The 22,075-nt window shown below is 45.6% G+C and overlaps 1 protein-coding gene across 1 annotated transcript in view; it reads left to right on the top strand.

Annotated features, from left to right (window-relative positions):
* Positions 1-22,075, top strand: part of NFX1 (nuclear transcription factor, X-box binding 1) — a 133,948-nt gene that overhangs the window by 24,355 nt on the left and 87,518 nt on the right. The window contains exon 3 of the mRNA XM_069730566.1: positions 1,793-1,954. Coding sequence (XP_069586667.1) covers positions 1,793-1,954 — 162 coding nt within the window. The remainder of the gene's footprint in view (positions 1-1,792; positions 1,955-22,075) is intronic.

Here is a 22,075-nt window from a genome sequence, read left to right as displayed (position 1 = left end):
AGGAAGTCCATTAATCCTAAAACTGATCATACAGAAATTGTAATAATCGAAGACCATCTGAAATTTTCCATGACAGAAGGCCATGCCTCTGTGAAACTAAGGATGTTCAAATGTGATGAAATAGGCTTTTTTGTGATATTTTCTTCTTTACTACACTGCTCAAAAAAATAAAGGGAACCCTAGAATCCCACATCCTAGATATCACTGAATGAAATATTCCAGTTGTAAATCTTTATTCATTACATAGTAGAATGTGTTGAGAACAATAAAACCTAAAAATTATCAACGTAAATAATAACTAATCTCCCACGAAGGTCTGGAGTTGGAATGATGCTCAAAATCAAAGTGGAAAATGAAGTTACAGGCTAATTCATCTTCAGTGGAAATGCCTCAAGACAGGGAAATGATGCTCGATAGTGTGTGTGGCCTCCACGTGCCTGTATAGTCTCCCTACAACGCCTGGGCATGCTCCTGATGAGGCGGTGGATGGTCTCCTGAGGAATCTCCTCCCAGACCTGGACTAAAGCATCCACCGACTCTTGGACAGTCTGTGATGTAACGTGCCATTGGTGGATGGTGCGGGACATAATGTCCCAGATTTGTTCAATCGGATTCAGGTCTGGGGAATGGGTGGGCCAGTCCATAGCTTCAATTTCTTCATCTTGCAGGAACTGCTGACACTCCAGCCACATGAGGTCTGGCATTGTCCTGCATTAGGAGGAACCCAGGGCCAACCGCAGCAGCGTATGGCTCACAAGGGGTCTGAGGATCTCATCTCGGTACCTAATGGCAGTCAGGCTACCTCTGGCGAGCACATGGAGGGCTGTGCGGCCCTCCAAAGAAATGCCACCCCACACCGTTACTGACCCACTGCCAAACCGGTCATGCTGAAGGATGTTGTAGGCAGCAGATCGCTCTCCACTGCATCTCCAGACTCTGTCATGTCTGTCACATGTGCTCAGTGTGAACCTGCTTTCATCTGTGAAGAGCACAGGGCGCCAGTGGCGAATTTGCCAATCCTGATGTTCTGTGGCAAATGCCAAGCATCCTGCACGTTGTTGGGCTGTGAGCACACCCCCCATCTGTGGACGTCGGGCACTCAGACCATCCTCATGGAGTTGGTTTCTAACCATTTGTGCAGACACATGCACATTTGTGGCCTGCTGGAGGTCATTTTGCAGGGCTCTAACAGTGCTTCTCCTGTTACTCCTTGCATAAAGGCTGAGGTAGCAGTCCTGCTGCTGGGTTGTTGCCCTCCTACGACCCCCTCCACCTCTCCTGGTGTACTGGCCTGTCTCCTGGTAGCGCCTCCAGCCTCTGGACACTACGCTGACAGACACAGGAAACATTCTGGCCACAGCTCGCATTGATGTGCCATCCTGGATGAGCTGCACTACCTGAGCCACTTGTGTGGGTTGTAGAGTTCGTCTCATGCTACCACGAGTGTGAAATCACAACCAATATTCAAAAGTGACCAAAACATCAGCCATAAAGCATTGGTACTGAGATGTGGCCTGTGGTCTACACCTGCATAACCACTCCTTTGAGTGTCTTGATAATTGCCAATAATTTCCATCTGTTGTCTATTCCATTTGCACATGTGAAATTGATTGTCAAACAGTGTTGCTTCCTAAGTGGACAGTTTGATTTCACAGAAGTTTGATTTACTTGGAGTTATATTCTGTTCTTTAAGTGTTCCCTTTTTTTTTTGAGCAGTTTATTTAGAAGTCCTCTCTATGTTGCTTGATTATCTCTAGCTTTCTTCTGTAATACTGTGTGTTTCTCTTTCCAGGGTCTCTGATTGAGCATCTTACTGCAGAGAAATACGAGTGCATGGTCTGCTGTGAGGTGGTCCGCGTTATGGCTCCAGTGTGGAACTGTCAGAGCTGCTACCATGTTTTCCACCTTAATTGCATCAAGAAATGGGCCCGGTCTCCTGCGTCCCAAGCTGAAGGTCAGTAGTGTGTTGAAGTTTCTTTTCGTTTTATTTTTTGGGGGTATGTTTGTTTGTGTTTGCAGATTTTTAGTCAGACACACCAGTAAAGCTCTGTTCACACAGATTACTGTGGCAGGAAACCGTTGGCGTGTATCATTTTGCATAGAAAGGAGACACTTTATATTTACATACAGGAGATATGTTGTGCCGTATACTTTATTACATGAAATGATTCTTGGCCAAGCGGTTCTTCCACAGATCACAAGATCTCTTCCATGCACAGGAGGGTTCGCTCGACCAGGCACTCCTGTGTTGTCTGAGAAAGCGATCATTAACCCCTTAACACCCAATGACGTGCAGTGTCCATCATAAGGTGCCTCCCCCTGTTTGGTGCAGGCTCGTCCACACCTTTTACAGCACATGACCGCTGATCTGATTTTCAAATCTGACATGTAATTTTTTTTTATAGGGGACCATTTCTTAAAGGGGTTGCCCAGTGTAAAACTACAAGTCTGCAGTCATTCTGTGACTGACATCACGTGCGCTGTGAGGATTCCCTGGTGTCAGCGCTGGGAATAGTGGTCATGTGACCACAAGTATGTGCCATGCACACACCCGTCCACAATCCAGCTACACTGTTTCCGGCCTCAGACAGTATAGTTGCATTGAGTGAGGCTGTGCCCATCTAGTCAGATTGTGGCCGGGAGTAGGCATATTGCATCCTTGTGGTCACGAGACTGCCAGCATTGGAGAATCCACACCATGCAGAGTTTTTTGGGGGTGGGGTGTAAATTGTATTTTTATGTTAGTATGTTATGTAAGTTTGAAGTAATGCATTTTGTTTGATCTCTGGATAAAAAAAAATTGCCATTTCGAGAATCTGAATTTTTTTGCTTGGAAAATATGTAGTTACACCATAAAATAGTTAATTAAGAGTCTCCTTTCCTCCACCCTGGGTACCATCCACACATGATCCGCTTACTTCCCACATGGTGGGCATAGCCCCATGCGGGAGGTAAGCAGATCAATGCATTCCTATGTGTACGGAACCCCCGCGTTTCTACAAATTAATGAACATGCTGCGTTTTTTTCCGGAATGCATTTCCGCTCAGGAAAAAAAGCAGCATGTGCATACAAAGTGCGGATTGCATTCTTGTAATAGGATGCTTAACGTTTTTTTTTCACGGTTTTATCGCGTTTTTATAGCAAAAAAAGCAAAAAATCCAAAACGTGTGCACACAGTCTTATAACTTTTCGTCTTGGCTTAACAACGCCACTTGGAGCTGTCTTAGCAGCTACTTAAAGGTCAACGACAATCTATATTATACCAATAGGAACCCTTTATGTACTAAAGATAACAGATAAAATATAGCTTTTAACTAATATACCAATTAAAACCATGCCACAAATACAACCAGATAAACACATAAAACACACAACCGTGCACTCTGGGATAACCCTGCCAAACAATACCTCTTAGTACTGCCTACCTATCAGTGGAGGTTGGCACCCTAAACACAGATACGAGATTGGCGTCCCCACTCACCGTCGGCTGTCCCTAGGTCTCCTAGTATGGATCCTAATATAGGTGTCACATACAGACCAGCACTTACACTAGACAGGAAAAAGATAGGCAGAATAACTGGCTGATTGTATATATATATTTATGAAATAATCATATATATAAACTAGGTTTGTGACAGGGTGACATACACGGACTAAAGACCAACAATGTGCATAACAAAAAAGTGCTCGTGTATTAAAAATAGGCCTCACTACCTCTGTACCCTACTGCTGTGCAGCCTGCCTGGCTGTGGAGGTTGGCACCCTACTGGTCAGCGGAATGGCGCCCCCAATCAGCGACGACTGGCCCTGGGAAGCCCTAATATTAAATCCCAGCCTGATAATGATCAGACACAGATGTGTAAATACACAAAAATGGCAAGGCACAAAAACATATATAGCTGCAGGGATTCCAAAACTGATCATGTGAACATGGCCTTATTCTAAGGATAGCGGTTAAATAATTATTTTTTCTTTAAGGAACAACCCGTTAAGGGCCCATTTAGTAATAAACTTCCCTAACCAGGTGACTCTGCTGTAATTCTTGTTTTTTCTATAACCCAGCTAGTGCTTATGAAATGATGTATTACCCACATCTTGTTGTTTTTTGTTATATCCCATTTGTTACCCTAATGTGCTGCTATGGGCATCAGAAATGAAGGTGCTAATTTTGCAGAAGGCGTCGTATCAGGATTTTAGAGGGCTAAAAAGACCCAATTCTAAACACGAAATGCCTCAGAAAATTCATCAAAGGGTTTAAGTATTTTATCTTTTACAGTTAATCTTTTATTCAGTCACGGTTAAAAATGCAGCTATCCACGTGCGACAGTCAGCGTTCATACCGTAGCTGTATTTGCTGACTCGCACCGGACTGAATCACGGGTGAGGTTGTAACTAGAGATGAGTAGACATGAGTGAACATGGACAGCGCCCTCATTATTCTCCAAGCTATAGCTCTTACAAGCTGCAGAGAGAACCCGGATACGAGGAGCGCTCCCGATAATCAGGCACCCGGAGCTGTCGCTGCATGTGTCTGTCACAACACACCGGATCTCCATGCATGTGTTGTGACTGCCATGCAGCGACCGGTCTCTGGACAGCTGATTATCGGGAGCGATCCATGTATCTGGGTTCCCTCGGCAGCTTCTTCGGTAAGAGCTATAGCTTGCCGAATAAGGAGGGCGCCGACGATGTTCGCTCATGTCTAGTTGTAACCCCATACACTTTCACCATATGGGTACATGATCACCCCTCCCTGGTCAAGGGCTTGTGTATCATGGAAAATGAGATGAGACTTTCCAGGAACTGTGACAGAAACCGCTGCTAGATTGATGAGCTGTATCCATTTCTTCCCTATGTTCAGAATTTATTAGCTTTCGACCATAAAAAAATATTTTTTCTGTAAAATATAACTTTAGCTCAAGCTAGTAGGCTGTAAGCCACACACTGTGCATTACCTGTGTGTGACCAGCACCCTATACGAGACCTGGGCAGGTAATACTGCTGCCCCTTTTTTTTTCTGTTAATTCTTGGATTTTTGCAGGATTTTTATTCCTCTTTTTGCGTTTAATTGTGAACCACAGGCAGCAGCAATCTGCGCTGGTTGCACAAATGCTACCATGTTTTACCCCGAAACTCTGCAGTATTTCAGAGAATGTGCAGTTTGAAAAGTCGGTCGGGGACTTTAGGGAGGGATCTCGCTAGTCTAATTACGTTACTGTCCTGCTTCTCCCAGCCTCAGACCTGCCTTTCACGATGTAATCATGCAGGCGCTAACTCATCTTGCTCATGGTTCGGTTAGCATTAAACTGATGAACAGTTCCCTTTAGGGCTATTTCAATGGGTAATGGGAGAATTGGGCAAGATCCCATATGTGATCATATCTCCTTTCCTGTGAATATTCATTGATCTTTAATAGGGGCCACAGCGTTAGCCACAGTCGCAGGGCTTCCTGCAGCTGCTGGGCATTCACGTGTGCCCACTACAGAAGAGAATGAATATTTTCTGAGAGCAGTGAATAGTCATTCTTTTTAATAGCGGGCACACATGATCTCCCAGCAGCTGCAGGAGCCGGCGCCTGCTACTCTTGTGCCCCCTATTAAAGGGAACCTGTCATCCCCAAAATGGAAGGCGAGTTAAGCCCATCGCCATCAGGGCCTTATCTACAGCATTCTGGAATGCTGTAGATAAGCCCCCGATGTATCCTGAAAGATGAGAAAAAGAGGTTAGATTATACTCCCCCAGGGGCGGTCCCGCTGCGGTCCGGTCTGATGGGTGTCGCGGTCCAGCGCCTCCCATCTTCATAGGATGACATCCTCTTCTTGTCTTCACACTGCAGTTTCGGCTCCAGCGTACTTTGCTCTGTTGAGGGCAGAGCAAAGTACTGCAGTCAGCAGGAGCCGGGAATGGTCAGAGAGGCCTGGCGCCTGCGCACTGCAGTACTTTGCTCTCCCCTCAACAGGGCAGACAAAGTACGCTGGAGCCGCAGCGTGAAGTCTAAAAGAGGACGTCATCTGATGAAGATGGGAGGCGCCAGACCGCAACACCCATCGGACCGGGACCGCCCCTGGCTGAGTATAATCTAACCTCTTTTTCTCATCTTTTAGGATACATCGGGGGCTAATCTACAGCATTCCAGAATGCTGTAGCTAAGCCCCTGATGCCGGTGGGCTTAGCTCACCTTCTATTTTGGGGGTGACAGGTTGCCTTTAAAGATCAATGAATAATCACTACTCTCCACGCCTATGGGAGTAAGTAGTGGGCACATGTGACAACCTGGTAGCTGCAGGAAGCCTGCGGCTAACAGCGTGTCCGCTATTAAAGATAAATGAATATTCAGTGCTCTCCATGCCCATGGTTGTGGAGAGCAGTGAATATTCATTTCTCTTTAGCAACAGGCACAGGAGTTAGCCGCTGCAGCTGGCTCCTGCCTCCTGGACCCTCTGCTTTGCCGCTGCTGCTCCCCACGTCCCCATCCACAGCTAGAGCAGGTACATCCGGACTATAAGTTGCACCCCCCATTTTCTTCCACATTTCTGCAGGAAAAACGTGCGTCTTACAGTCCGAAAAATACGGTATGTGGACATAAACTGTTTGGGCTCCATGCATGGGTCAAGGGAAAGACCACCATTCATTCATTCACCATAATGAATACACTTTGACACACTTTCATTAAGCTTTGCGTGCCTTTTCAAATGACTCAGAAATGCGTTTAGGGTGGTGACCTAGAGGTATAGTAAGAAGTAGTAGTTTTAATAATATTTTAATGATCCCTTTGGTATCCTGTTCTCTCTAAATAAATATGTGGATCTAGCTATGGAGTCTTCAGTCCTAGTTTCTTGAATCATGTCAGGTTAACTTCTCACTATGATTTTTTTTTTTCTTTTACTTTTTGATGCTACATATCTTGGATGTACAAAAAACGCAACATCTTACAGTCCCAGCAAAGTGAAATCTCATGCCTACTTGTGTTTTTTTTTTATTTTTATTTTTTTTAAAGCATCGTAAACTTGTCTGTTTGAAAGGCGTTAATGTCCATGTCCTTTGTGAGTACATGGAGTTTTATTTCTCCCATAGAATTGCATTGTGTGGAAAATCTGTGGCTAAAAAAATGTGTGTTTAGTGCATTTACGCTGCGGGATATGCACTTAAAAACACATCTAGTTCGCACATGGATGTATCAGTGAAGTTTTGTATAACCCAAATACCAGCGAGTAGAAAAAAGTAAGCAAATTTATTAAAAACTTGACATGCCAGAAAGACAAAAAATCAACGCATTAAAAACACACTGAACAAAAACCCACCATGTAATTTACGTAATGGGTAAATACTCCTCATGGGAACCTAGCCTTACTGCCTCTAGTCCCGACCCAACCTCAGGTCTAATTACCCAATCTGTTGGGGTCGTTGGATGCATGCCTGAGTAAAGACTTGTGGCCATGATGCCTATGCTACACTAGAAGCTTTTCTAACTTTTTCCAACCCTTGGTTGAACTTGGGAGAAAAAAAAAAGACCCATCCATCAAGCATATTGACTATATACGGTACTGCATTGATTTTCCATGGTATGCACTGACTTTACCCAGCTCTCCCTGGCTTCTGAATGTCTCTGTATACTGCACTGGCTTTTCTATGCTTCCCCTGGATCTGAGTGTCTTGGTGCAGCACATATAATCCTTTTAGTATGCTTTCTCACCTATGAGCTTGTTTCCATGACCTGTTTTCATGTATCCCATTGTGTGATCCTGGCATCTCTTTGAGTGGTCAGTCTTACCCCTCCCTCACTTTATGACCTTTGCTTAACTCTCTACATCTGGTCTCCCATACCCAGCCACCCCCTCATTCACACCTGATTGCCCTTAACTGGGGATATATTCACATGCAGGAGTCTGCTATAGACTCAGTCTGCTGCAAATCATCTTTTAACTTCCATCTTTTTAATTATGATTCTGAATTAGACTGAATTGGACTGGAATTGACTGGAAGGTAACAGACTACTAACCACTACAATGTTTCGGTTTCTTTTCTCTTTCACCCCCATACTACTTTCCTTCTTACAATCTCCTGCAATCCCTCCTCCTAGTAAGGAACTAGTCATTTCTTCCTCCATACTCCCCAGCCATCTCACCTTCTCCTCAGAACTGTTCCTCCACATACAATCCTTTTTCTCCAGACACACACGGCCGCATCATGTCCTATCCTGCTCCCACCTTCTAATGATCTGTCTGTTACTCCTCATTGCTGGTGACATATCCCCAAATCCCGGCCCTCCTCAATTCATCCCCACACTCGTTTCTAACCCCCTGCCACGATCCTCCGCATGTTTTCCCAACCACGACAACCTCATACCCATTCATCCAGCCCCCACTCCCCAGCTCCCCCTACTTGGAGCACTATGGAACGCACGCTCCATCTGCAACAAACTGACATTTATCCATGACATCTTCATCACCAACAAACTCTCCTTCCTCGGCCTCACTGAAACCTGGCTCACCCCCTCTGACTCGGCCTCTCCAGCTGCGCTCTCCTATGGCGGATTCCACCTCTCTCACACCCCTCGCCCCAGCAACAAACGCGGTGGAGGAGTTGGCTTGCTCCTGTCCGACACCTGCTCCTTCACTCCAATCCCGCTACCACCCTCCACTACTCTTCCCTCGTTTGAGGTGCACTCTGTCCGCATCTATTCCCCCTCCAACCTCCAGCTGGCTGTCATCTACCGCCCCCCAGAACTAGCCATCTCCACCTCTCTCGACCACTTCACCACCTGGCTACTTCATTTCCTCTCTGTTGACATCCCCACTATCATCATGGGTGATTTCAATGTCCCCATTGACACTTTCACCTCAGCTACCTCTAAACTTTTATCGCTGACTGCCTCCTTTGGCCTCACTCAATGGTCCTCTGAGGCCACTCACAAAGATGGCCACACGCTGGACCTCATCTTCACCCGCCTCTGCTCCCTTACTAATCTCACTAACACACCCCTCCCCCTGTCTGACCACAACCTACTGACATTCTCGTCCCTCTCCTCTCCTAGTGTGCAACCCCCACTCCACAAACTCACTCACCCTCGCAGAAATCTCAAACATCTCAACTTACAATCACTCTCTGAGTCCCTTCTCCCTCTCACAGACATAGCTTCCCTTCATGACACAGATGCTGCTGCCACTTTTTATAACACCACAATAACAACAACACTCGATTTGGCCGCCCCACTCATGCATAGTAAAACTCGTACAATTAACAGGCAGCCCTGGCTGACCAGCCTGACCAAAGAATTGAGACGGGCTTCCAGGATTGCTGAGCGGAGATGGAAGCGATCCCACTCTGCCGACCACTTCACTGCATACAAGCAGTCCCTCGCCAGCTTCAAGTCTGCGCTCACTGCCGCAAAACAAACTTACTTCTCATCCCTCATATCCTCCCTCCTCAGCTTTTCAACACTTTCAATTCTCTACTCCGTCCCCCCGCACCTCCTCCCTCCCCCCTCATTTCTGCTGATGACTTCGCCTCTTTCTTTAAACAGAAGATCAATACGATCAGAGAAAGCTTTGGCCCACAGCGCCCACTGCCCCTCTTAGCTGCTCAACCCTGCTCCTCCAAAACCAGCTTCTCCACCATGACAGAAGATCAGCTCTCCACCCTCCTGTCAAGATCACACCTCACCACCTGCACGCTTGACCCGCTCCCATCCCACCTCATCCCTAACCTTTCCACGGTCTTCATCCCAACCCTAACGCACCTCTTCAACCTCTCACTCACAACAGGTGTCTTTCCCTCATCCTTCAAGCATGCCAAGATCACACCCATCCTCAAAAAGCCCTCCCTCGACCCATCCTCTGTGTCTAGCTATCGCCCAATAGCTCTTCTCCCTGATGCCTCCAAATTGCTGGAGCAACACGTCCATCTTGAACTGTCCTCCCACTTCTCCTCCTGCTCCCTCTTTGATCGGTTACAATCAGGCTTCCGTTCCCATCACTCAACTGAAACTGCCCTAACTAAAGTCACCAATGACCTACTAACTGCCAGGAGCAAGCGACACTACTCTGTCCTCCTTCTCCTGGACTTGTCTTCTGCCTTTGACACTGTTGACCACTCCCTTTTGCTACAAATCCTCTCATCCCTTGGCATCACAGACTTGGCCCTTTCCTGGATCTCGTCATATCTGACAGACCGAACATTCAGTGTCTCCCTCCCCCACACCACCTCCTCACTTCGCCCCTTGTCAGTCGGTGTTCCTCAAGGCTCTGTTCTAGGACCCCTACTCTTCTCCATCTACACTTTCGGCCTGGGACAGCTCATAGAATCCCACGGTATGCAGTACCATCTCTACGCCGACGACACGCAGATCTACCTCTCCGGACCTGACCTCTCCTCCTTGCTTACCAAAATCCCGCACTGTCTGTCTGCCATTTCAGCCTTCTTTTCTGCTCGCTTTCTACAACTGAACATGGACAAAACAGAATTCATCATCTTTCCCCCATCTCACTCTACCCCTCCACCACATCTATCTATCAATGTGAATGGCTGCTCACTATCCCCAGTCCCACACGCCCGGTGCCTCGGGGTGATCCTCGACTCTGCCCTCTCTTTCAAGCCACATATCCAAGCCCTTGCCTCCTCCTGTCGTCTCAAACTCAAAAATATTTCCCGGATCCGTGCTTTCCTTGACCGCAACACTGCAAAAACGCTAGTGCATGCCCTTATCTCCCGCCTCGACTACTGCAACCTCCTACTCTCTGGACTCCCCTCTAGCACTCTGGCACCACTCCAATCCATCCTACACTCTGCTGCCCGACTAATCCACCTGTCCCCCCGCTATTCCCCAGCCTCTCCCCTGTGTCAAGCCCTTCACTGGCTTCCTATCGCCCAGAGACTCCAGTTCAAAACCCTCACACTGACATACAAAGCCATCCACAACCTGTCTCCTCCATACATCTGTGACATGGTCTCCCGGTACCTACCTACACGCGACCTCCGATCCTCCCAAGACCTCCTTCTCTACTCCCCTCTCATCTCTTCTTCCCATAACCGCATCCAAGACTTCTCCCGTGCTTCCCCCATACTCTGGAACTCTCTACCCCAACACATCAGACTTGCGCCTACCATAGAAACCTTCAAAAAGAACCTGAAGACTCATCTCTTCCGACAAGCCTACAGCCTGCAGTGATCCTCAACCTACTGAACAGCCGCACAGCCAGCTCTTCCCTCTCCTAGTGTATCCTCACCCACCCCCTGCAGACTGTGAGCCCTCGCGGGCAGGGTCCTCCCTCCTTATGTACTCGTGTGCCTTGTTATCTGCTCATGTTTAATGTAATTGTCTATATTTGCCCCGTATTCACATGTAAAGCGCCATGGAATAAATGGCGCTATAAAAATGTATAATAATAAAATACGGTAACTGATTGGGGCTGTGCTCACAATGGAGACATAGAAAATCCCAAAGCTGTCTGCAGTCGCTCGCTCGATAACCCTATTGATCTGTCTTTTAACACACTGGTCATCGCATACGATAAGCGCAATGTATACCTCAGTAAAGTACTACAAATGAAATGTTGTTTCCTCAGAAGGTAATGTACTACTAAGCCCAAGCGCTAGCATTTTCTTCCTGTTTTTATTACTCTTTTATAGTGTTGTTATAGCAACTTGGTGTAGAACTGTCATGCTGAGCCATTGTCGGCAATGGAAAAAAGACAGGTTGTGATATGGAGAAGTGATTAGCTGTGCTGTATGCATTATAAAAAGTTCCCCTAAGACTTCCTTAGATTCAATGCATTATTTGACATCTGCACTGCTGTATTGCACAAATCCCTCTACCGAATAGTACAGTCCACTGCAGCGCATGACGGCGGCTTTAATGCTGGGGGAACGGTGTAAATGTTCATTGTTTTACATGGAAGGGAATAAGAAATCTATAAAAGCTAGCATAAAACTTAAAGGGAACTTGTAAGGTCCCCTGACTATAACCTTGAGCCAGTATAGCAGTACGGGTGCAGATTTCACTAACCTGAATATATCTTTTATGTAACTTCCTAAAGCTAAGTTCACGCGTCCAGTCGTGATCCGCTAAGTTCACTCGTCCATTCGTGATCCGCTGAGTTCACGCGTCCAGTCGTGATCCGCTAAGTTCACACGTCCAGTCGTCATCCGCTAAGTTCACACGTCCAGTCGTCATCCGCTTTCTTTTTGACATGCTAAGTTTGCTGCTGCTGGATCTAATTCAAGTGGATGATTACTGGACATGTGGAGTTGTCCTAAGGTGGCAATGCTTGAAGAATCCACTTGTAATGAGCAGCTTGCATATGCTTATGAGGCAGGACTAGTCCACCAAAGAGTCTTTTCCTGGACTAGTCCTACATCAGATCTTCTAATAGCAAATAATATTGCAGCCAGCTCACCACATATGAAGGGCAGGGGCACTAGACGCTGTTGTAACGAAGTCACAAAAATCTAAAAAAATCCTTCCAGATAAAATGTAAAACTTTATCGGAATATTTAAAGATAAAAATCCATATTACTCCCAGAAAAGAGCTGCAAGTTTCAAAAGCAGTCCCATGTTTAACCTTATGAAGGTCGTCACAGTGCGTTAGAAATATAGAAATACGCCGCTGTTTGTTGATGAGTAATATGGATTCTTATCTTTAAAGGGGTTGTCCACTACTTTCAATTAACCCCCCCAATGTATTCCCTCCCCGGACCCCTAATGAATTGTGTTAATACCTTCCGTTGCCGTTTTCGCCTTTGAGCGGCGCTATTTCGGCTAATTTCCAACAAGGTCACGTCAATTTCCAGACTCTGGAAATTGACGTGACGTCAGCAGCAGGCGTGACCAGCCTCCACAGACAGCGGTCACTCATCAAGAGTGACTGGGCTGCAGGGCTGTGCTGGGGGCTGCAGGGCTGTGCTGGAAGCGGGCGGGGCTGTGCTGGCTGTAATGGATGGGCGGGGCTGTGCAGTGATGTGCGGGCACGGGGGTCTGCGTGGCGGCGCCGGGCGGTGCGGCTGCACCGGGATGTGTGAGCTCCGGGTGGTGCTGGGGTCTGCGGGTGTGTGCGGTGGGTCCGCTGGCCGTGCTGTGGGGTGTCATTGGTGTGTGTGTCTCTGTGTGCAGGCATCGTCCGATGGGACTACAAGTCCCATCGGGCTATGCCTGCTACAGTGGCCGTGAGTGACACATTAGCCAATGATGGGACAGTAGTAGTCCCATCATCCGGCTATTGTGTTGAATGTAAAAACAAAACATACACATATACAGGACATACAACATACACCATGCAGCATGCAACATGTGACGACATGCGATATGCAGCATGCGACATACAGTACGTACATACAGACATACAGTCCATTAAACAGAGTACATACTCACCATCACTTGTCACTTTGATCCCCGAAGCCTGTGTCACCTGTAAAAAATATTAAAATAATAAACAAACCCTATACTCCCTGATCCGCAGATATCCAATTAAAACGAGTGTCCCACGACTACCTCCTGTGGAGAGCAGCTGCATTAGCTGATGTAACCGCTCTCCAGGGGCTCCAGGAATACAATGATGGAAGGTATCCTTCCACAATGTATTCCTACGCTCCTGTGAGAAAAGAGTCCCTAGTTTCACTTTTGGCATTGCTGTGTGAGAAAGTTCCCACGCAGCAATTGCCATAAAGTGAGACCAGTGAACTATAGTAACCTCTCAGTGATGCACTGCTTGAGCCATTGTCTCCTGTCAGTGTGTCACTGAAGGCTCTATAGAGCAGTGACATCACCCGATGTCACTGTTCTATAGGGGAGATCGTCGTGGGACACTCGTTATTAATTGGACTACGGCGGACAGGGAGTATATGGTTTATTATTTTACGTTTTTTGCAGGCGCTGAAGTATGGTAAGTATAGTTAAATTAAGAATAATAAAATACTTTTTTCTGGCTGTGTCTTTATTTTGTTTTTAACTCTTTCACTACTCTAGGAAGGATTAATAATGGATAGGAGTCTTATGGACGCCTCTCCATTATTAACCCGGCTTAATGTCACCTTACAATAGCAAGGTGAACCCCTCATTACCCCATATCCCACTGCCACTCGGGAGTGGGACGAGAGGGGCTAAGTGCTGGAATTGACACATCTTACAGATGCGCCATTTCTGGGGCGGCTGTGGGCTGGCATTTGTAGCCGGGGGGAGGGGGGGGAGGGCAATAAAAAAATAACCTAGACATGTTTGGTGTCTATGAACTCGTAATCACCTGGAGAATCATAATGGCAGGTTAGTTTTAGGCTGTGTGCAAACGTTGCAGATTTGGGTGCAGAATTTTCTGCAAAAAATCTGCATCTTCTTGCAGAAAACGCAGCTGCGTTTTTGATGCGTTTTTCAGCGGTTTTGGTGCGGTTTAGAGGTTGTGCACACGTTGCAGATTTGACTGTGGAATTTTCTGTGCAGATTTAGCATTTCTTGGCAGAAAACTCATGTCAGAATCTGCACCTTTTTTTGGTATGTGCACACGTTGCAGATTTTTGTGAAGATTTCTTCCTTTTTTTACCCCTGCAGATCTCTATTATGGAATGGGTGCAGAAACGCAGCAGATCTGCACAAAAGAATTGTCATGGTCCTTTTTTGAATCTGCTGCGTTTTCTGTGCACATTTTTCCACACCATCAGCACAGCATTTTTTTTTGCCATTGATTGAGGCTATGTGCACACATTGCGGATTAGCCTTAAGAATTTCTGGTGCGGATTCTGCTTCTCCTGGCACAAAACGCAGCTGCGGATTTGTCAAGTTTTTTTGTGCATTTTTGCTGCGGATTTACTGTGTTTTTTACCCTTTTACCCCCTGCGGATTTCTATAATGGAATGAGTACAAAAACGCTGCAGATCCGCAAAAAAGTGACATGCTACTTCTTTTAATCCGCAGCGTTTCCGCAGCGGATTTTCCGCAACGTGTGCATAGCTTTTTTTTTTTTTTTTTGTACTGTAAATCAATTGCGGATCTGCAGCGTTTCTGCACCGCACACATTGCAGATTTCCTGCAGAACTACAGCTTTTTTTCCTGCGCAGAAACGCTGCAGATCTGCAAGTGATTTACAGTACAATGTAAATCGATGGCAAAAAAAATAATACTGTGCTGATGGTGCGGAAAAATCTGCACAGCAGAAAACGCAGCAGATTCAAAAAAGGACCATGTCAATTCTTTTGTGCAGTTCTGCTGCATTTCTGCACCCATTCCATAATAGAAATCTGCAGGGGGAAAAAAAGAAATCTGCACAAAAATCTGCAACGTGTGCACATACCAAAAAAAGGTGCAGACTCTGACCTGCGTTTTCTGCCAAGAAATACAGAATCTGCACAGAAAATTTCACAGTCAAATCTGCAACGTGTGTATGTAGCCTTAGGCCATGTTCACACAGTGCGTTTTTTACTGCGGAACCGCAGCGGTTTTGCCGCTGCGGTTCCGCAGCTGTTTTCCATGCAGGGTACATAACAATGTAACCCTATGGAAAACAGTCACTGCTGTGCACATGATCCGGAATTTCGTTTAAAAAGCCGCGCAGAATAGCTGCGGCAAAAAAGGAGCATGTCACTTCTTTTTCCTGATCCGCAGCGGTTCTGCACCCATAGACCTCCATTGTGAGGTCAAAACCGCAGTAAAACCCGCAGATCAAAAATATATCTGCGGGTTTTACTGCGATTTGATGTGCAGAACCGCTGCAGCAGGAAGTGCGGGGGAGCGGGCGGAAGTGCGTGGGCGGAGTGTGGCTGCCCCCCCCCGTGCTCCGATCCCGCCCCCCGTGCTCCGATGCCCCCCCCCCGTGCTCCGATGCCCCCCCCCAGTGCTCCGATGCCCCCCCCGTGCCCTAATCTCCCCCCCTTATACTTACCCGGCGTCCCGGTGTCCGTCCGGCCGTCTTCTCCCTGGGCGCCGCCATCTTGCAAAATGGCGGGCGCATGCGCAGTGCGCCAGCCGAATCTGCCGGCCGGCAGATTCGCTCCAAAGTGCATTTTGATCACTGAGATAGGTTATATCTCAGTGATCAAAATAAAAAAATAGTAAATGACACCCCCCCCACTTTGTCACCCCCATTGGTAGGGACAATAAAAAAATTAAGAATTTTTTTTTTTTTTTTTCACTAAGGTTAGAATAGGGGTAGGGTTAGGGTTAGGGTTAGAAAACTGCATAAAAAAAAAGGATCAAAAAACGCATCAAAAAACGCATCAAAAAAGGACGAAAAAGGACCAAAAAAAGGACCTGCGTTTTCTGCCAAGAGCTGCAGTTTTTTAAAAAAACAGTCCTGAAAAAAAAAGGATGGAAATCCTGAACGTGTGAACATACCCTTACATTGTAAATCACTTGCACATCTGCAGCGTTTCTGCGCAGAAAAAAAGCTGCAGATCTGCAGGAAATCCACAAAGTGTGCACATACCCTGAGGCTATGTGCACACGTTGCGGATTAGGCTTAGGAATTTCTGGTGCGGATTCTGCCTCTCCTGGCAGAAAACGCACCAGCGTTTTTTTTTGTGTGGTTCCGCAGCGTTTTTTTGTGCGTTTTTGCTGCGGTTTTCTTGCGGATTTGCTGCGTTTTTTACCCCTGCGGTTTACTATAATGAAATAGGTACAAAAACGCTGCAGATTCACAAAAAAAAGTGACATGCTACTTCTTTTAAACTGCAGCGTTTCCGCAGCGGATTTTCCGCAAAGTGTGCACAACATTTTTTTTTTTTCCTCTTTGATTTACATTGTACTGTAAATCAATTGCGGATCTGCAGCGTTTCTGCACCTCAAAAAATGCTGCGGATCCGCAGAGAATCCGCAACGTGTGCACATACCCTGATTCAGTTTTTGCTGCAGTATTTGGTGCGTTTTTTGCGCGTTTTTAATGCATTTTTATGCAGTTATTGGTCCGGTTTTTGGTGCGCGTTTTGCTGCAGTTTTGATGCATTTTTGATGCAGTTTTTGGTGCGGTTTTGATGCAGTTTTTTGCGCAGTTTTGATGCATTTTTAAATTCGTTTTTGGTGCTTTTTTGCGGCGTTTTGAATCAGGTTTTGATGCTTTTTTATGCAGTTTTTGGTCCGATTTTTGGTGCCTTTTTTGCGCGGTTTTGATGCAGTTTTTGCTGCAGTTTTGACGCGTTTTTGGTGCGGTTTTTGCGCATTTTTGTATGCGTTTTTGAAAGCTAAATAAAGATGTATTGTGGAACAAAAAAAAGATTTGTGATGTCACTATTGTCCAACCTCCTCTTTTACATTTGTCCAACCCACACTCAATTACACACAGATGATAAATGAAATGGATAGACAGATCTACATATAGATAGATCTATAGATGCATACATCTATTCATATATCTATCTATAGATATATATGGATAGCTATATCTATTGATAGATGTATGGATAGTGTAGAGTGCGTGTCCACTGTCCGGATTACATCCGGATTAGCTGCAGATTGGATGCTGCGTACTTGTAGTCCCATCGGATGATGCCTGCACACACACACACACACACACACACACACACACACACACACACACACACACACACACACACACACACACACACACCTAAAGACCCCCCCCGCACAGACCTGCACACACCTGAACAGTCCCGCACACATTCGAACAGGCCACAGACCCTGCCCGTACACGCACACAGTCACCGCCCACACACTTCCCTCCTCCCGAACTGTAGCGTTTCTCGGACCCACATCTGCAGCAAAACTGCAGATCTTTTTTACATCAGCGGTTTTGCTGCGGATGTGCCTGACTCAATGCAAGTCTATGGGTGCAGAAACGCTGCAGTTCGGCACAAAAGAAGCGACATGCTTCGGAAAAAAAAAAAGCTGTGTTTCGGTGCGGCCTTTTCCGCAGCATGTGCATAACAAGTCTGCGGCTCCCATAGACTTGCATTGGTTGTGCACTACACTGCGGATTTGATGCAATTCCGTGCGGCAAAAAACGCTGTGGATCTGCAATCAAATCCACAACGTGTGCACACAGTCTTAGCATTTAGTGAAGCTAGCAAAAAGGCAAGCAATTTCATCGTACTTTGAATTTTCTTCACATTTTCTGTTACACGACATGGTAAAACCAATGGTGTCATTCAAAAGTAGAACTTGTCCGGCAAAAGATAAGCCCTCACATAGCCATATTGACCGAAACATTATGGCTCTGGAAAGAAGGGGAGCGATAAACGAAAAAAGCTCCAGGGGTGAAGGGGTTTAGAAACATGGATATGGACATATCTATGGAAATAGATATACAGATATATCTGTATCTATCTATCTATGTGTAATGGAGTGTGGGTTGGACAAATGTAAAAGAGGAGTTGGACAGAAATGACATCACAAATCTTTTTGAAGAGAGGAGGGAGGGGTTTGGGTGTGTTTTTGGAGTGGGTGTGGAAGGTTTGGGCTTACTGGCAGTGCAAAGCATCATGGAACTTGTAGTATTAGAGCACAATAACTCAGGAGAAAGGAAGTTGGCGATTAACCCCATGAGAGCTGGATCCTGCACTGAAGATGTGCTGCTACAGCATGATAAAAGGTAATATTGCTAAAATAAACACAGTGGATGTTTTCAGTGGCACATAATAGCAAGATTTATGAAAAAAAAATATTGTAGTGGACAACTTCTTTAACTCTTCCAATAAACTTTTCCATTTAATCAGGAGCTGAAAGTATTTTCTTTCTGCTCTTCTAGTCCACGCTGTCCTGGATGTTATTGACAGCCTGTGGACAATCCATGGAATGGTAGACACTTATGTTGGCTGTCAGTCCTGCTCAGGAAGGCGTAATTAGAGGAGCCGAGGCGTGACTCATTAGCATATCCAACTATAGGTTCTTGGAACATTGCAGCGTAGCTTATATAAGACATGATAAAATGGCAGACATGAGGACCGGTACGGCTAGAGTAGTGGTTGAGGAGATTCTACTGGTCCTGGAGCCAGATAGTAGATTAGTGGTTGATATTGCAGGACACTAACCTCCCTGTGTTGTTATTCCTCTTCTATTAGTAGCACTGTCTTTCTTCTTTAAAAACCTGCTGTTGTCTTCCGCTTTACACCACAGGGGATCTGCTGAATTGTTAGGAGAACATGGCTGAGGAGCAGCTCTCAGCATGATGAACACAGGGATACAGGCTTTTACATTTACACATGATTTATTGTGGCTTGCTGTGAACTGTCATTTGTACATTGGTAATTATAAGACAGGAGGCATTTATGGGTTTCATCCAGTGCATGCGTAACATTTAAGCATGATTTTGACAACAATACAGAAACAATCTGTGCCATCAGGGTAGCATCTTGCCTGTTTGTTTTTTATAATAGACTTCAAAACGGTCTTTTGTCCATGAAACAAAAATCTCTTAAACTATGCCAGTGCGGGAGATGGGTATTTTAAAATTATATATAGACAGACATACTGTACGTATGTGTGTATATATGTGTGTATACTATATGGTGGCCCGATTCTAACGCATTGGGTATTCTCGAATATGTATGTATATAGCAGCCACATAGTATATAGCACAGGCCACGACATATTGTAGAACACCCGATGCGTTAATACAGGACACGCAGTATAGAACAGTGACCATGCAGTATAGAACACAGCCCAAACAGTATATAACATTTCCCACGTAGTATATAGCAGCCACGCTGTATATAACACAGCCCACGCAGTATATAACATTGCCCACATAATATATAGCAGCTAAGTAGTATATAGCAGCTATGTAGTATATAACACTGCCCACGCAGTATATAACACTGCCCACGCAATATATAACACTTCCCACGCAGTATATAACACTTCCCACGCAGTATATAACACTGCCCACGCAGTATATAACACTGCCCACGCAGTATAGAACACTGCCCACGCAGTATAGAACACTGCCCACGCAGTATAGAACACTGCCCACGCAGTATAGAACACTGCCCACGCAGTATAGAACACTGCCCACGCAGTATAGAACACTGCCCACGCAGTATAGAACACTGCCCACGCAGTATAGAACACTGCCCACGCAGTATAGAACACTGCCCACGCAGTATAGAACACTGCCCACGCAGTATAGAACACTGCCCACGCAGTATAGAACACTGCCCACGCAGTATATAACACTGCCCACGCAGTATATAACACTGCCCACGCAGTATATAACACTGCCCACGCAGTATATAACACTGCCCACGCAGTATATAACACTGCCCACGCAGTATATAACACTGCCCACGCAGTATATAACACTGCCCACGCAGTATATAACACTGCCCACGCAGTATATAACACTGCCCACGCAGTATATAACACTGCCCACGCAGTATATAACACTGCCCACGCAGTATATAACACTGCCCACGCAGTATATACCACTGCGGGCACCATATCCCTGTAAAAAAATTAAAATAAAAAATAGTTCTATACTCACCTTCCTTCGTCCAGAGAAGCTCTGTCGATGTGCGCGCGGCTGCCGCCAGCTTCCGTTCCCAGGATGCATTGCGAAATTACCCAGATGATGTATCGGTCTCGCGAGACCGCTAAGTCTTCTGGGTAATTTTGCAATGCATCTCTGGGAACAGAAGCTGGCGGCAGCCGCGCGTGCCTCTGCGGACGACGGAAGGTGAGAATATCAGGTTTTTTATTTTTAACATTAGATCTTTTTACTATTGATGCTGCATAGGCAGCATCAATAGTACAAAGTTGGTCACACAGGGTTAATAGCAGCGTTAACGGAGTGCGTTACCCGTGGCATAGCGCGATCCGTTAACGCTGTCATTAACCCTGTGTGAGCGCTGACTGGAGGGGAGTATGGAGCGGGCGCCGGGCACTGACTGGATGGGAGTAGGGAGAGACTAATTCTCGGCCGGACTGTGCCCGTCGCTGATTGGTCTCGCAGCTGCCTGTCCTGACTGCTGCGACCAATCAGAGACTTGGGATTTCCGTGACGGAAGTTGCAGACAGAAAGACGGAAGTACCCCTTAGACAATTATATAGTAGATGTATATATGTGTATACGTATATTTGTGTATATGCATATATATATGTGTGTGTGTGTGTTTATGTATGTGTATATATACAGTTATATGAAAAAGTTTGGGCACCCCTATTAATCTTAAGCTTAATTTTTTTTTTTTTTTTAAATTGTTTTTTTTGCAACAGCTATTTCAGTTTCATATATCTAATAACTGTTGGACACAGTAATGTTTCTGCCTTGAAATGAGGTTTATTGTACTAAAAGAAAACGTGCAATCTGCATTCAAACAAAATTTGAAAGGTGCATAAGTGACATTATATACATATATATATATATATATATATATATATATATATATATATATATATATATATATATATATGTGACATTAATATTTAGTAGATCATCCTTTTGCAAAAATAACAGCCTCTTGTGTCCAACAGTTATTAGATATATGAAACTGAAATAACTGTTGCAAAAAAACCCAATTTTTATAAAACATTAAGCTTAAGATTAATAGGGGTGCCCAAACTTTTTCATATAACTGTATGTATGTATATGTATGTACTAGATGGTGGCCCGATTCTAACGCATAACACGGTCCAATACCGCCGGCATTAACCCTGTGTTAGCGGTGACCGGAGGGGAGTATGCGGGCGACAGGCACTGACTGCAGGGAGTAAGGAGCGGCCATTTTCTTCCGGAATGTGCGCGTCGCTGATTGGTCGCGGCAGCCATGACAGGCAGCTGGCGAGACCAATCAGCAAATGAATAACCGTGACAGAAGGACAAACAGACGGAAGTGACCCTTAGACAATTATATATATAGATATGTATGTGTGCGTATTACCTGGGGATACACACACACACACACACACACACACACACACACACACACACACACACACACACACACACACACACACACACACACACACACACACTAGATGGTGGCCCGATTCTAACGTATCGGGTATTCTAGAGTATGTAGGTAGTATATAGCACAGGCTACGTACTATATTGCACAGTAAAGTAGTATATAACATAGCCACGTAATATATTGTAGAGGCACGTAGTATATAGCATAGCTTCGTAGTATATTGCACAGCCACGT

The sequence above is a fragment of the Ranitomeya imitator genome, chromosome 6 (genome assembly GCF_032444005.1).
Source record: "Ranitomeya imitator isolate aRanImi1 chromosome 6, aRanImi1.pri, whole genome shotgun sequence".
NCBI classification, from domain to species: domain Eukaryota; kingdom Metazoa; phylum Chordata; class Amphibia; order Anura; family Dendrobatidae; genus Ranitomeya; species Ranitomeya imitator.
This window is presented reverse-complemented; position numbering and strand designations above follow the sequence as displayed.